Source organism: Aspergillus pseudoviridinutans (assembly GCF_018340605.1).
Source record: "Aspergillus pseudoviridinutans IFM 55266 DNA, scaffold_3, whole genome shotgun sequence".
In the NCBI taxonomy this organism is placed as follows: Eukaryota; Fungi; Ascomycota; class Eurotiomycetes; order Eurotiales; family Aspergillaceae; genus Aspergillus; species Aspergillus pseudoviridinutans.
This window is the reverse complement of record NW_025091283.1, coordinates 4,380,168-4,395,977: the sequence shown is the minus strand read 5'-3', so window position 1 is coordinate 4,395,977 and position 15,810 is coordinate 4,380,168. Positions and strand designations below refer to the sequence as shown.

The window sequence follows — 15,810 nt, the reverse complement described above, 5'->3', positions numbered from 1 at the left end:
ACTATATCTCAGAACTGTGCTGAGCTGTTCAGCTTATGCATTTTCCTGCATGCTGGAGTTTTGATCACACTTTATTGCAATCTCCTCGTCATATTCATAGCCTTACTGAAGGTTCTACGATAGTGAATAAGAGCATTTTTGCCTTGTCTGATCTGTAGGGAGACAAGGATTGGTCGTGTCAAGTAGCCTACTACACTGCTTATTCCTTTTATAAATCATTACCAACTCTTACCTAGTCCATAGGCTTATCTACCTGAAGTGGTGCTTTTGCACAGTGCTCTGCATGTTACGGTCATACATTGCATCAAAGTCATAGCACTGTCTACAGCTGCAGGAAACACTTACCATACTCCGAGTAAGGGGTAAAGAATACACAGAGTATGTTAGTTTCAGCACAAGTGATAGGCACGGGATGTGGATCCTCAGTTAGCCTCTGCATGATCCTGAGATAAGCTGTGCATTGGAATGGGTGGTCTGCACTAGATCGCCTGGTCTGCACTGGATTGCCTGAACTCTATGTTTCAGATTAACTGAATGGCTGCACACATTCACCCCAGCACCCACTCGGATGCTACTCTAATGTTGGATCAAAGAGTAGTCCTGCATATAATAGCGCTACAAGAACATACGAATGGGCTCCGTTTCCTCAGTTTGAAAGTGAAGGCATTCCATCCAGTCTACCTACCCAGGTCCTAAAGAAGCTCAAAAATCCACGTGACCCACTGTCCTTCTACCACCGGTTCCAATTCTTAGCGAAATACGTTTGATCTGTATGTCGAATCTCAAAAGCGGTACTTTCTGCCGAATCTCCCCCAAAGGCGTCGCGTAATCTTAGGCTTGAGATAACTGTCCGCTCCACATCTGCAGATGGTCAGCATCCACTGATCATGGTACAGCTGGATGCCAACCAGGTGCAAATGTTTATACTTGTGATTTCTTTTCTGAGACATTCGAAACGGAAGCTGAACCATAACTGGGAAATCTACAGAATATCCATTCTACAGAGCACAAAACTACGGACGCCAAGATCATTTTCCGTCTTGCTGTAACTAGTGAGTAGTGCTGCCGTGGAAGTGAGCGGCAGGGGTGAGCGTCGCGCGACGCTCACCCCGATCACGTATGAGTGGGTGATCAACCCAAGGCACCGCTCATCCATCACGTTAAAAGCTACTCTAGAGTAGATTTCATAGCTCGCACTGAGTGCCAGATGGTGTGCCTTGATTGCTATGCTAAACAAATAATTATAACTGGTCAGATTACCGAGCTTATTGTCTCATTGCCCCTTTAAGTAGAGTAATGCCAGTGATGCTCCGTAATTTAGGGCACAGCTGTCCATGATCCTCAAAATACTACCTGGATAAATCGGAAGAGTACTGTCTGCAAGGTCCCCGTCTCACCTGCTGAATATGTCGCGTATGCATCATGGTGCTGCGAAGGAAGGGACAGCCATCTCCCCAGACCTCCATCGTTCATTAACTTCCTGGGAATCGAGATACAAGTTGAAATATACGACAGCGCCCTGCAGACAATTATGAGAGAAAACGGAAAGAATACATTGTGTACAACAAACACATTGGTTTGGCGGCTCTACGATGATTATAGCGGAAGTGGGCTCTACTAGATACCTGATCAATGCCGAGTCCTTAGGGTTCAGCAGAATGGTTGATATCAAGACTGCAACTAAGGCCACCCGCATACATTTTTAGTTTTGAACAGCTCTTTCTCTGGTTTATACCAAAACTGTCTGCTGGATTTTAAGATCTAAGGCTAAAGTGATATATGTTTGTGATTTATAGGAAGAAACATCTAATTCTGAGGGCAGGATGCTGGACTACTTATGCACCTAGATGTACGTAGGCAGCCCATGACATAGGGTCTCCCTCCAGTCCACCTGCGAATAACTCTGCCCGCACACGAAGAACTGCATCCCGATAGGCCGACGCCACCGACAATTTCTTCCCACCTGCTGGCGACTTTGTAGCAAGTGATTTGTAAAAGTAATCCGTAACTTTCACGCAGACATCATCTTTAGTGGGCCACAGGGACCCGATAACATTAGGGAAGCCAGCAACCTGGAAGGCGCTCGCAATGTGAAGGCTCTCGTCGGTGAATCGTGTGGCTCTAACCTCTGCGGTCGAGCAAGCTGAGAGGTACGCAACACAAGTTCGTCCTCCTTTCGAGATTGTACTGCATATGCTCGAAACGGTTAGTTTGTCAAGAATTACACCCGATTGGCTTTCTTTTTGCAGAAGCAGATGGCTATGAGACGGGTCGTGTGGATCTGACAACCCGTGACAAGCAAAATGAACAATTTCAGAGCCGCCAAGTCTCCCCAGGACGTGTTCGGCCGTGGGATTCTCTAGAAGTTCAGACCGGAAGACGCCGTCACACGCATTTCGAATGGCGAACCATTCATCCCTAACTCCATCCAACGGAGCTTGTCCCGGCGTCGTTGGCATTGTAACGACAAGGATTGACATTTCGTTTTCTGCATCACATCCCCGTCTTTGCGATAGGGAGTGCGCGTAGGCAAGAGCCCTGATCGACGACGTATAAGATGATATTGTTTGTTGCAGGCAGTTCTCTCTAGGATCCCCTTTGTAGCAGCCAGCCGCATGAAATGGAAACCTGGTGGCGAGTCCTGTTCCCAACCACCAAACATGGGGCACTCCTGTTTGAGAGTGACTATAACTTCCATTTATCTCCTGCAGAATGGGCTTGACGCAGGTATACCACAGCCACTCCAAGAACAGTCTATTGTTTGCAGATCTCGTTCCACTTCCCGCATCGCGGCCTTGGCCGGAGGTAGCTGTTGATGCTGATCTAGAAGCTCGAATTTCCTGATCTGATGACCACTTGTCGAGGCTTTCCTTCATCTCAGGGAGTTCTATCGACCTGATGCACTCACTAGAGACAATGATTGCATCCGCCCGAACAAGGGTTGCATTAACGACTATTATTACACCGCCGGTTGCACAGCTCTTAAGTTCGTCTAATGAGGGCTCCAACAAAAACGCTTCGTAGCCCTTTCTTTGACGGATCTGACAGACCACTTCCTTAAGCCTCTCTCCTGCTCCAATGCGCTGCCTCGCAAGCATCAGCCGGGTTGAAGCGTTGGATGAATCGACCGTCGAGATTTGAAAGAGGAGCCTCTTGTACTCGCGAGCCAGATCAGGACAGTCTTGTTCGAGGGCTGCGACGCTGTCTTGTTTATCAAACATGTATCGAAGAATGAGGCCACGGCCAAACTCCACTTTCTGAAGAGCTTCAGAGACACGGTTCTCTTGCAGATATAATGAACAGACCTCAGCAGCTAGGCCTGCAATTTGTAGTACAGCATGCTGCTGGTCGCTCAAACTCAATGATCGGTCGCACAATTCTGGGAGCATCTTAAGAGCACTGTCTCCCACCTCAATTGCTTCCGCAAAAAGACCTTCATCTTCCATAATACCAATCGCCATTTGAGCAGCCTTCACTCGAAGCGTTGTACGAGTTGTCGTACACCGACACGCTCGTAGAAAGAAATCCAATGCCTTCTCCAAATCTCTATGCTCGGACTCATAATAGTGGAGATTCGCTAGATTAATAGACGATACCGCCCAGTCAGGATCGTCCAGTGGTCTTGTGTTGTTGGCTTCCGAGAAGAGCCTGTTGGCTTCCTTGAAGCTTTCCGTGTCCCGAAGAAGCTCAAATTGTCGGGTGTAAATGATGGCCAGATTGTTTGCACATGAAAGGTGAAACGGATGATTTGCAGACATGGTAGTCAATTTCAATGCGCTCTTTCCAGCAGCCAAGGCTTCACTGAGAGTGCTCCTTTCCTCGGTTTGTTCATAAAAAAGGCGCAGACATGTGGCAAGAGAGCCCAGATATATAGCTTTCTCGGTAGGGTTTCTCTCTTTTTCGCTAGCAGCCTTCAATCTCTCCACGGCTTCTTGAAGGTCTTTCAACTCTCCTCCTCTCTCAAACTTGTCGCTTAACGTTAACGCCAGGCTATTCAGGCATTTAGTCTCCCCAAGCTCTGGGCGATCTATTGACAACCGAACGGCCTCGTGAAGTCGATCAAGTGCGTCATCAAGATGTGCAGTGTCTCCTGTGCATAGAAATTTGCGACTGAGCATATTCCCAAGGGCACAGAGGCGCAGTGGCCGTTTCATGTCGCTCAATGCAGTGGCAGCCAAAACCGACTCTTCATCATTGATTGCACTGTTCAAATACTCAGCATCCCCTGTTCGTTCACATTTCAACTCAAGCATCAACGCAAGGTTGTGCCGCCAGCCCGTAGCATCTGGATGTTCGCCGCAGATGGCAAGGGCCCAGCGGACTCTTTCAATTGCATAATCAAGTTGATTGGCGCCGAATATCTCTGTCGTTTCCTGGGAGAGCCTCAGAAGGACACTGGCAAGGGTTGCTTCACAGGAGGCTTGATCGTTCACTTCATGTTGACGTGCCAGTTCCACGGCGTCACAAGCGGTTGAAAAAGCAGACTTTGCGTGGTCAACCTCTCTAGTTTCGACGAAAAGGTCAGTTTGCAGTATTGCCAAATTTTGTAAGCTCGCTATTCGCGAAGGAATATGATTAAATGAGGCGCCTTCTTCGGCGTTCTGGATAGCGTTGTCAAGGTCTGATCTCTCCCCGTATGCTTTGTGTCTCTGATTAAAGATCATAACCAATAATTCTACGCTATATCGATAAGGCTCTGAACTCCGGCGGGAAGCCTGCTTTGCCTTTTTCGCTACCTCGATCGCCTGGTTGAAAACTTTGCTCGTTGGGGCAAGTTGGGCTTGCTCGTAGAGATCCGTTGCGTATTGTAGCGCTTCTTGCAATGTAAGAGCGCTCTTCCTCCCCGTTGGCGCTTTCTGGACAGAGTTCGACATTGCAGTGCACGATTTGAGCACGGTTATCAAGGAAGCTCGTGTGGTCCTATTGCCGCCAAATTTCCGGACTGGTAGTTCGGTTGTGACAATAGGGCCGTTGCTTTTAGGTCTCAAGCTCAATCTCACTCTCTCATATGAAGGTCAGCCTCGTCTTGGAAAGACCCCGCCTTCAGGCAGCCACCGGCTGGCCACGGCTTTGCGATCTTCCAATCGCTGCAAGGTTTGGTAATATGCTCATCACGAAGCTGATGCCACGTGATGAATAGGTATCATTTGTCGCTCTTTTCACAAACGCCTCCGGCCCCTCAACACCCAACAACCATCTCATTAACAGATCATTTCTATATACGCTCCATGAATTCGAACGATTTTAACGGGCAGAGAAAGGCCTTGCTTATTGGTAGTCCCTACGGCGGCCTTCAAGGCGTTCCCAACGATGTGACTGCTATGGAAACGATGCTCGAAAGCAGAGGGTTCACGATCGCCAAATGCTGTGGCCATCAAGCGACACGTGATGGCATTAGAAGCGACTGGAATTCACTGATAGACTCTCTGGACACAAATGACACTGTCGTCATTTATTACTCGGGTCACGGAGCCCTCGTGGAAGCCCCCAAAACGACTGCCGACGAAAAGTCACCGCGGCCAAAACACCATCAGTTCCTGGTTCCAATAGACTACGATGAGACTACAAGTGATGATTTCCGCGGCCTGCTCGATGTCGAACTCACCGACCTTCTTCGACGAACGACCGATGTAACCAGCAACGTCACAGTTATTTTCGATTGCTGCCACTCTGCAAATATCGCTCGGGATTCCGTTAGTTCCCGTAATCCACGCTACAAGTGCTTGCCGCGCCAGATGTACAATGTGGCGAGTTACATTGACGGACTTAAAAGAGACGGATACTTGCAAGGTAACATTGAGGCTGAGGACAACCCACACGCTGTAAAAATATGCGCCGCTGATGTCCACTCACTGGCCTGGGAGCGTAAGGGCACCGACGGCATACAAATCAGTATAATGACTGAAATCCTGGTGCGTGAGATTAACGACATTCGAAATCAATACTCTTCATGGAAAACAACAATGACCAAGGTCCGCGAGGAGGTTAGAAGGGAGTTTCATAATCAACGTCCTCAAGTATATGGCGCCCACCATCGACTGTACTTCTCCATGGAAGAACGGAGATCAACAGGGTTCCATGTCACTCTGAGAGGCGACTACACCATCCTTCACGCAGGACGAGTTGCTGGGGTGAACGTTGGCGATACTTACGTGATTTGGCCATATGGTTACGGCGATAGTGGAACGAACCTTATCGGAGACGCGCGAGTCTACAGTGTGTGTGGATTTGAAGCTACGCTTCTAGTCAGGTGGAACTCTAGCATGCCATCAGGAGGAGCATTCGCGTATCTCCAAACCCCAGCGCCAATCCCCAGATGGCCGATCCAATTCCCAGGAACCCTAGAAAGATTTGGAAGAACTATCGATCAGTCAAACGTACTTCGACCTTGGCTTCATAATGAAGAGAGGGATCCATTTCTGAAGTGTGTTTATGAAGGCAACGATCTCATACTATACACCAACGAAGACGTCCATATTGCTTCCATGGAGAGATCAAGCAACTATTTCGGAGGTTTGCTCAAGGCTGCTGAGCAGCTAGCGCGCGCACAGCACCTTCTCAACCTCGAATGCAATAATGAGGAAGAGAGACTTTCCCATGACTTCCGTGTTTCTCTGAGCCCTAGGCACAATAACAGTGTGAGCATCCCAGAGGGAGGCGAAATCTATGTTAAGATGGAAAATCACGGCGCTCATAAAATTTATGTCCACGTTTTCTATATCACAGCTACTGGGCTGATTACGGAGCTTGAGAAGAGGTCTTTCGGGAATCGTCAGAGCGCAACACTAGGTGAAAACTGGATGCGAAAATGCGGGGGTATCGAAATTACGTGGCCACGAGGGGTGCCTCGGACATCTCCTATCACGGAATACATTGTGTTTGTGATAACGGATCAAGAGGTGGATTTGAGCATTCTCGAAACTTCAGAGGCTCCTCTCCGAAACGCCAAGAAACCAGCAGAGCTTTCTCGGATTCGCTACGATGTAGTTCATGAAAATCTTAGGGTTCTTCCAGCTGAAACCATTCCAAGTGATGCAAGTGGTTAGTCACTAGGATTGCCTTTGGGAAGAGGCTATATCGGTGTGCTCTTCGCCTCAACTGCAGTCTGTAATATGTTTGGAGGTATCCTGAGGCCCGCTTTGAGGTTAGAGGTCACGGTCATTCAAGAGCATCCCCTTATAACGCGGCTCAAAGCCTTATTGTTGTTTGTCCTCTTTATTATTCGTGATATGGAGAGATAGTGATGGACCTCTAGTATTTCAATCACATGATTTGTATTCGAAACTTCAATGTTTATAAATATCCCGGTAGTTGTAGGCTCCAGGAATTGATGAAAGGAAGCTGGTAGGAAACCGTGGACCAGCTCGCTCACTTTCTTACTATATGGTTTTTATGTTCCTATAAGACTATTGCAATGACAGTTGTCAAGAAGGTACAGGATGCTGCATAGGCAGCGTTTTCAGCTTGATGACTGATACTCACCTCTGCCAATTTCGTAAGTGTCGATTTGCCTCATCATCTAGATTAATATCTTCATCGACAAGCCTATACCGCTGTCGACCGCAAAATTTGGCTTGGCTTTCAATGAATTTATCAGTGGGATCGACCTTGGGTTTAGCTGAAAGGTCCGCAAAGGGGATTGCTGCAGCAGGTTCACGGTAGGTGCTAAAAGAACCAGAATAAAGATAAGAGAGAACCGTATGGCTATATACTGCCTCCTGTTCGCTTAGTGGTTTGTCAAGCTATATCAGGAATCAATGGTTCTACCAACCTTGCAATTCAGAGCAGAGTAATCAGTCCTGACGTCGTCAAGGGCATGGAGTGCTTTTCCCGGTCTTTATTGTCGTTATTCAACCTGCCCCGGTTGTGAGAGAGAATGAGGACTTGATTCAAACTATCGAACTATGTGAGATATAAAGTATCTACATATGAGGCAGCAGGCGAGATGTGTGCGGAGCTAGGCCTAATTTGGAGGCGTAGGCGAGATCACGCTGGTGATCATCCCTTCTTAAATTAGAACAGAACTTATCCTAGCTTCTAAGGTGGCAGCTGATTAACTCATACTGGGCCCAGGCGACGGGCTGATTGTTTCTGTTTAGGTAGCCGGCCACTCGCTCTTATATGGCTCAGCAATATCTTTAAGCCATAGATTAGGTCCGACGGGATTCTGTTGTCCATGCATCAGCTTCTCCTTCCAGTCCAGCCCTATCGATCTCGTGTTCCTAGTCTTACAATTGACATATCTAGGCCTAGATAAGGTTAGATAAGCTTTTCCGTTCTAAGAGGCCCTAGGTCATATGCATATTATATGGGTTAGGCATGTTCAACCCATATCCATGCGGGTTGGATCAGGTCAACCCAGACCAACCCATTTTGCGGATTGGGTCACGAAACTATCCAGATTACAGCTAATTGACAGATTGCAGGGTTGACTCATAGAATACGATCTATAAAGATCTCAACCCAATAAATGATTTTCCGGCTATTCAACGAGGCTCAAAGTAAAGCTCCCGTTAATTCTCCTCCACAGTATCGCGATACAGATAGTCCGCGAACTCGTCGGGGACCTGGCCACCAGCCATCTCATTCTCCTCTGCAAAGGTCCTGATCTCGGCCTCATCCTTGTCTGTCAGTGAAATCTGGAGAGCACCCCAGTTTTCCTCCAAGTACTTCACCCGTCTCGTCCCTGGAATGGCAAAGATATCGTTCCCTTGTTTCAAAAGCCAGGCCAAAGCCAACTGAGATACAGTGCAACCTTTCTTCTCCGCCAGTGCCGCGAACTGACTGGCAATCTTGACGTTGCGCTCGCGATTCTCTTCTAGAAACTTGGGTATGACCTTCGGTCGCTTATCCTCACTATTGCCGACTGGCTCACCCCTGCTGAAAGTGGACGTGATAACCCCGCGTCCAAGGGGACAAGACGCCACAAGAGCCACACCCAGTTCTCGACAGGTTGCCAGGAGATTCGTGCCTGTTGGGCCCTCAATATCGCGTGAAAAGACGCAGTACTCGGTTTGGACGGCCACGACGTTGGCGATCTTGCATGCGCGGCGAAGGGTCGTGGAAGAGACGGATGACACGCCAATGTGCTTGATCTTGCCTTCTCTGGGACAGAATGAGCCTACGAACCTTCACCATTATGGGTTTGTGCCTTACCCCTGAAGCTCCACCATAGCTCTCATGGTCTCCTCGATGGGAGTCTGCGGGTTGGGACTGTGCAAATAGTCTGCGGTAGAGAGCTGATTAGCAACACAGCCCTCTGTCCAGTAGACGGATTTGGGTAGCTAACAAAGGTCAATCGAATTGACTCCCAGCCTTTTGAGGCTTTCATCGCAAGCTTTCTTGCAATATGCGGCGGAACTGTTGATCTCGTGGAGTTTTCCTCCCTGGACAAACCCAAACTTGGTCGCAAGAAAGATCTGGTCGCGCTTTCCGGTGCGTCGGAACCATTTTCCCAGGAGCTCCTCATTGTCGCCATAAAGACTTGGTAGGTAGAATTAATCAGCAATTGGATCCTACTGATTGGTGCTGCTGGAAGACGTACTCGGATGTATCCCAAAATGTCTCTCCCAGCTCGACGGCACGATCAAGGACCTTGAATCGCTCCTCGTCGCTGGGAATCGAACCATAGACCCAGAAGGACATTCCCATCAGACCGAGGCCCAGGGCCGGAACAGTTGGACCATTTCTGCCCAGCTGGCGGTTGACAACCATGTTGGAATTCATATCAAACACTGTACAGTGAAGATATATATATCGGCGGAATTACAGTGGATTGATCTGTTCCGGGAGTTGTAAAGGTCGACCAAGTCGGACTCATGCTGGATACTTATAGTTATCGCCCCTATGCAGATCAATGAGGAATATCAGTTCTTCCCACAAGGACCTACTGCAACTCAAGCTCTGAGCCATCAAGCGCCGCCTTGCTAACAGCGGCTTCCCATATAGGGAGGTTGAACAGCCAATCAAAGTAAATCATTGCCGAGTAAGCCTATTGCCTTGAAACCCAGACAGATTAAGAACAGAGCAAAAAAAAGCTTATTTCCATCTTGGATCATTTGAAGAATGGCCATAAGTATCCCGGGCACCCTTTTGGGATGCTGAGAGACCGTTATTCAGGATGTCCAATCAAGGGCAAGAGCATCCGAGTAGACCAATCAGCATTATAGCGAAGGTCCACTAGTGGGCCCCCCACAAGGCGGCAATTAGCGAGTGGGGCCCCTCGTCCCCTAAAGGAGTGGCGGGAGGCTCTTATCTCACCTCAGCTCAGGTTCTGTCTCCCCGGAAGATGAKAGCGGACACTGTGGTTTAGCAATCAAATGGACAGTTGGATGTGACTACTGGACGCATGGGCAAAAGAAGAGTCAGGACGGGCTGCCAGACATGCCGGTAAGTCTCTGTCAAAGTATGCCTGCGTATGGCTGAGATCATTCTAGGATTCGCAAGGTCAAATGCGATGAAGGCTATCCGGCGTGCCGTCGGTGTCTTTCCACTGGCCGCACCTGTGATGGATATGGGATCTGGGGCGGCGGGAGCTCCAACAGGCTGACGAAACCTTCTGTCGTCGCTGTGAACTCTGCACTTGTCATCCGACCAATATCAGATTTCCTACTGTCCACGAGGACCGACAATGAAGAGGGCCGTTATCTTAACTGGTTCAAAGAACGCACTGGGTCGAAAATGTCAGGTTCCTTTTTCTCAGAATTCTGGAGCGGCTTCGTCCTACAGGCTGGTATGAGCGATCCCGCAGTGTTGCAGTCCATCCTTGCCCTAAGCTCGGTCCATCGGCAAGGCATCTTGAACGATGATGGTCTCAAGACAGGGGACGAGGAAAAGGTGGCTCTGACCCGCTATAGTAAGGCGATTAATTATCTGCAGCCTCATTTCAGGGCAAAGGACCGGACTGCCTTCCGGATAGCTCTCATTGTCTGCATTGTGTTCATTGCGCTAGAGCTGCTTCGAGGCCATTTTGAAGCGGCACGTATCCATCTTCAACAGGGCTTGAACCTCCTCGAAGGGTCAGGTCTCTCGAAAAGAAAAGGACACATTATTGTAGGGCAGAGTCAAGAGTATGTTGATGACTGGATTGTGCAAGCATTATCCAGGTTGCACATTCAAGTCGAGCTACTTAAGCAAGTCCACCGTGGTTCTTCTCTACGGCTCCAGATCCCTTACTTGCAATGTAAATCATCTACGTTCCCCTCTGTGAAAGAGGCGTGGTCCTGGCTTCACCACCAGATGGGAACTGTCTTTCATTTGAATGGAGAAGTGCTTGGACACGTCTGTCCGAAGAGCGATCCCCCAGCAGAGCTGTTCCAGCGTCAGCAATCCATCCATGAGAATCTTACCCAGTGGCTGAACACATACAATGCCACTATCCAGGCCATGAACGGCCGTATGCCCAAAGATCAGGCGCAAATCTACGGGCTGCTTCGCGCATATCACAATATGATAACTATCATGGCGGCGACCTGTCTCTTTCCTGGCGATGAAATGGTCTTCGACCTGCATACCGACCAGTTTCTGGAAATGATCACTATGCTGGCGCAACTCTGGAAATTCCTCTCGAGGTATTCCGCTTTTGGCTCTCGACCCGCTCAGTTCTTCATGTCGCGTTCGATAGGAGACATGGGCTGGATTGCTCCACTCTACTATACCGCCATCAAATGTCGCGTGCACCGGATTCGACTCCACGCTGTCCGGCTGCTGGAAGCTAGCTTCCACAGGGAAGGGTTCTGGGATTCACAGATCTTGGCGTTCGTAGCGCGAAAGGTGATGGAGATTGAAGAGGGGGACTTCTATCAGCTTCTAGATTCGGTGGAAGAATTTGCGCTGCATCGCCCTCCAAGGCATGTAGATATGCTGTTTCCGGCCCTGCCTGAATCTTGCAGACTGTCCGATGTCGAAGTGAGTCTGTTGGGCGATCCTGTCAGTACGATTTCAATTCTGGGCAACCCGAGCGGCCACGGAACAGGTCGCAAAATCTGTGTTGCAAGTTACGAGGTCGCATTTTGACCGACGTCTGTGACAGCAGGTTGATTCGATATATTTCCCATATGAATTAATATCTTCGATCATTGGTGGTTATAGTTCTGGTGACAGGAGTCTCCCTTGAGTAGGTGCGGGCCCGTCCTGTACAAACCCGCATGGCTTAGTTCTTACTTGCACAGCGCGACCAGTTATTATATTCATTGCTCGAATAGCCTATGTTACATTGGAATCATTATCAGTGCAAAATGCATTCGACTGATATCTGCGGGGACCAGAAGTACAGGCTACTGGGACCCAGCCACTGTCTCATACCTTGCCAGAAGCACTGTCTCGTCGGCTCCATGACGAGAAACTCATAGAGCGGAACGTTCCTCTCTTCGGTGGTCGGATCCGATTCTCCTCCTTCTCAGCCATCGGCGCTGGGCGCACCTGGTCATTTCGCTTCTTATAGAGCCACCAACTGGACATAACAACCAGCGTGAGAGGCACTGTTATCGCAGCCCATAGCCACCATACCGATATCGATTCAAACCCTGTGTTATAAGCGCCACCGTTGGAGCTCCCGGCGCTTAGGATTGTCTGTGAAACAATTTCAGCATGCCAGGATCTATTCTTCCCTCCGAATCTGGCTGAAGGGCTATACTCACCGCGATGAATGTCCCCGGTAAAAAGACCATTGTCAACGCAGCAATCGCATTCATGCTGGTACTATCCCGTTTCATGCTCGCCGCCAATTGGATGTTACTCGCTGCATCCTGCTGCGTCACGAGGTTATACACCAGCGCCATCGTGCTGTCTTTGCGGTTCTTGTAGTTGAGGAACCATATCTTCTGCTTCTGCATGGACTCAATGACATACGTGATCGAGTCGGATGCGCGCTCAAACACCCGGGCCGGGCTACACATGGCTTCATGCAAGCGAGCATGCGCCGTGCGGATCGCAGTGGCTGTGATGATCGCGACGTCGGCGTTGCCCAGATGCGAATCCGCATTTTGGGATATGATTTGCAGTTCTTTTGTTAGTTCTCCTAACCTGCGGCGATCGTTGGCTTCGAGCCCCGCGAGATGGTCGTCGACCTTGTTAATCTGGGTCCACATGTATCGCCGGAATCGGTGGACGTGATATTTCGAGGCCTCGAAGGATAATGTTGAAAGGATGACGGCGAGATCGAACGGATCGTCAAGCAGGATTCCTGCCCTTTGCTCTGCCGATGCCGTTTTTATCGCCAGATTGAGAATGTTCTGCAGGGCTTGGATACTCGAGTCTCCTTCCTTGTGGGAAATGATATAGGTCGTGAGATGCAATGCCGCATCATAACGCACATATACTGATAGAGGTGCTCCTTGAAAGTGCAAGTTCCAGCGGGGATGTTGACAGTAGAAATCTGCAGATGTCAGCCAATTTCAACTTATCAAACGCAACAGTCGGATGTAACGGACCACAGGCTAATATGTTACTATTCCTATCGGACGTCCATCGTGTCTGCGGCGCCCAGTAGTCCGGTCTTCCCAGCAAGTTCATAATAAATGACGGATCAGCGTTCAGGTACTTGAAAAGGTCCATTGTGCTGTCTTGAGTCATTGATATCCGACTTGCAAACGAAGTATGCTTCTCTGGTATAAGAGGGACGAAGCTATTCTGACTGTCAGTGAGCGAAGGCGACAGGTGTCTGGAACATACAAGGCAAGTAGTCTTGAAGGTTTTGAATGCCCAAAGGGTGCATTCGTATGAAATGGTCTTGGAATACTCTAACCTGCGCATCAGCTCCGTTTCGTCTGGTGGAACAGATGCTCCTACCCGCAGGAGTTGAGCCAACCCACGCGAATCAAGCGTATTGCAAGCTTTCCACTATCAGTAACGGATCAAGAACTGTAAGACGGTCGCGCTGACTGACATGCGGTATCTTCATTCACGTCCAGACACATGATTTCAGTCTCGTCGGAAAAGTTCCGAGGGTTTTTCAAATGCGTGTCATGCTGCACCGCTGGAAAGACGTCCTGGAGGGACTGGAGGTTACCGAGAGGATAGTTACTGCGGTCTAAGCTGAAGTTAAAGTCGAGATCCTTGGCTTCTAAATCGCTTGCTCGAGCATGACGAAAGATATCCTTCATCTCAATCGAATTCCTTCGAGGAAGAACCTCCGTCTGCGAGAAGGACGCCTCTAGCCTTGAGAAGTTGGTATCCTCAGGGTCGGTGCTCGTTGGCTGGACGCTGCCCATTGTGCTGGTGTTGCTCTGCTACCACTGCTAGTTCGTTCTGTCTGACTGAACAAGCTCAGCTATTGTTAAGAATGTGGGGACCCCACGTCTTGACTCCAGACTATATCTGGCGACATTGCGCAGACGGCTGAATTCTCGCTCACTAAGATCAGCCACATCTACTGGGCCTGTGTGACACGAGCTATTCGTCTGAATGATGCTGGATGATACGCCACCAACAGACAGAGCGTTCTGTCTGACCCAGCCGCCGGTCCGTTGGCCATGCGGAGACAAAACAAATTTCGTCCTGTTCTCAGCCTTGCGAGTTCTAAGGCCTGCAGAGTGATAATCATCTTAGGAAACCATGATTTCGGATCGGCAAGGGTTGAAAGGCTGAATACATGGATTGACCTAGAATGCATGAGTGGGTGGGACAATGGTATGAATCTGTCAGCCGCCAGGAGGCGGAGAAATCGAATGGAAATGGATATGGACACGTAGTAAGCACTAAGCCTGGTTCAAAAATGGCCCAGGTCTTGGTATCATTATTCTTATTGACCTGGTTTCTTTTCTTTTTCTCGATGTCAGTCGGGAATTGAATATTCGTATCCTGGCTTCCACCAATCCTGGCCCTGCTGCTTTCCACGTGCTATGGCGACTGCGATCGACTATGATGCTCTCCTTGCAAGGTTTGATGACCTGGTTGCTCGTGAAATCATATATTATACCCCGCCAACAACAATACGGCTGAACGACGGGGACTTTCCTGTGAGAAACTCCGGCGTTAAATCGACATTCGCTAACAATATCAATCCCAGTTCGAATTCTATATTAGTCCTTCACTCCGCACAAAGCCGGCGTATATCGGAGACAGATTCCACTCCAGTGATAGTACAACATCTGAAGGCTTCGGACCAGGCAGTGATATTGCCAACGCCGATCCAGACTTGCTCATCGCCAATATTAACGAGACTCATCTCCTCGTAATCAACAAGTTTTCTGTTTTCCGGCCACAGTTGCTCTTGTTGACAAGCGACTCCTACCGGCGGCAGCATGAACCGCTCACTGTGGGAGACTTTGCGGCGATTCACAGCGTCCTGAGATCTTCAAAAAACCCTCATCTGGTTATCTATAACTGTGGGCCGATAGCTGGCGCAAGCAGGAACCACAAACATGTGCAGATTTTGCCGCGCCCTGCCCATCTATTTCCGGACGACCCGAATTCTGATCCTGGTGTGACTCCGTTTCACTACGTTCTGCGATGTCTTCGCGGTCTTGATTTCGAAAATCCGGACTGCCCCTCCAAACTCTCCGAAGTCTACCAGGAATTATTGGCAGAGGCAAAAGAAAGGCTTGGACAGTCAGCCAGCACCAATACTGAAGGGTACTTTCCACATAACGTCGTACTGGTCCGAGAGTGGATGATTGTCATCCCCAGGCGCAGTAACAATTTTGAGGGCATCACGGCCAATGCCGCCGCAATGATGGGCTCTGTTTGGTTGAAGAGTGAAGACGAGTTGGATCGTTGGAAACAGGTCGGGCCGACCAAAGCTCTGGCGGGTTTGGGGTTTTCGAGAGCGCCTGAGAAGAAGGGCTAGCATGCATTATAAACAGCGGTGGA

The 15,810-nt window shown here is 49.2% G+C and overlaps 6 protein-coding genes across 6 annotated transcripts; 3 read left to right on the top strand and 3 right to left on the bottom strand.

Annotated features, from left to right (window-relative positions):
• Positions 1-1,835: 1,835 nt before the first annotated feature.
• Positions 1,836-4,874, bottom strand: Asppvi_005308 (CHAT domain-containing protein; the record flags this gene model as incomplete). The annotated part of the gene is made up of 1 exon (XM_043301232.1): positions 1,836-4,874. The coding sequence occupies one exon, from the start codon at positions 4,872-4,874 to the stop codon at positions 1,836-1,838; it is 3,039 nt and encodes a 1,012-aa protein (XP_043157167.1).
• A 354-nt stretch (positions 4,875-5,228) lies between these two features.
• On the top strand, positions 5,229-7,046 carry Asppvi_005307 (caspase family protein; the record flags this gene model as incomplete). The annotated part of the gene is made up of 1 exon (XM_043301231.1): positions 5,229-7,046. The coding sequence occupies one exon, from the start codon at positions 5,229-5,231 to the stop codon at positions 7,044-7,046; it is 1,818 nt and encodes a 605-aa protein (XP_043157166.1).
• A 1,467-nt stretch (positions 7,047-8,513) lies between these two features.
• Positions 8,514-9,714, bottom strand: Asppvi_005306 (putative aldo-keto reductase (AKR13); the record flags this gene model as incomplete). Its single annotated transcript, XM_043301230.1, has 4 exons — positions 8,514-9,105; positions 9,157-9,226; positions 9,290-9,483; positions 9,545-9,714. 4 exons carry the CDS (start codon positions 9,712-9,714, stop codon positions 8,514-8,516), a joined length of 1,026 nt encoding a protein of 341 aa, XP_043157165.1.
• Positions 9,715-10,348: 634 nt separating this feature from the next.
• Positions 10,349-12,015, top strand: Asppvi_005305 (uncharacterized protein; the record flags this gene model as incomplete). Its single annotated transcript, XM_043301229.1, has 2 exons — positions 10,349-10,389; positions 10,437-12,015. The coding sequence occupies 2 exons, from the start codon at positions 10,349-10,351 to the stop codon at positions 12,013-12,015; spliced, it is 1,620 nt and encodes a 539-aa protein (XP_043157164.1).
• A 282-nt stretch (positions 12,016-12,297) lies between these two features.
• Asppvi_005304 (uncharacterized protein) lies at positions 12,298-14,210 on the bottom strand (the record flags this gene model as incomplete). Its single annotated transcript, XM_043301228.1, has 5 exons — positions 12,298-12,570; positions 12,639-13,375; positions 13,431-13,624; positions 13,745-13,832; positions 13,886-14,210. 5 exons carry the CDS (start codon positions 14,208-14,210, stop codon positions 12,298-12,300), a joined length of 1,617 nt encoding a protein of 538 aa, XP_043157163.1.
• A 630-nt stretch (positions 14,211-14,840) lies between these two features.
• Asppvi_005303 (putative phosphorylase) lies at positions 14,841-15,787 on the top strand (the record flags this gene model as incomplete). The annotated part of the gene is made up of 2 exons (XM_043301227.1): positions 14,841-14,957; positions 15,008-15,787. The coding sequence occupies 2 exons, from the start codon at positions 14,841-14,843 to the stop codon at positions 15,785-15,787; spliced, it is 897 nt and encodes a 298-aa protein (XP_043157162.1).
• Between the last annotated feature and the right edge of the window lie 23 nt (positions 15,788-15,810).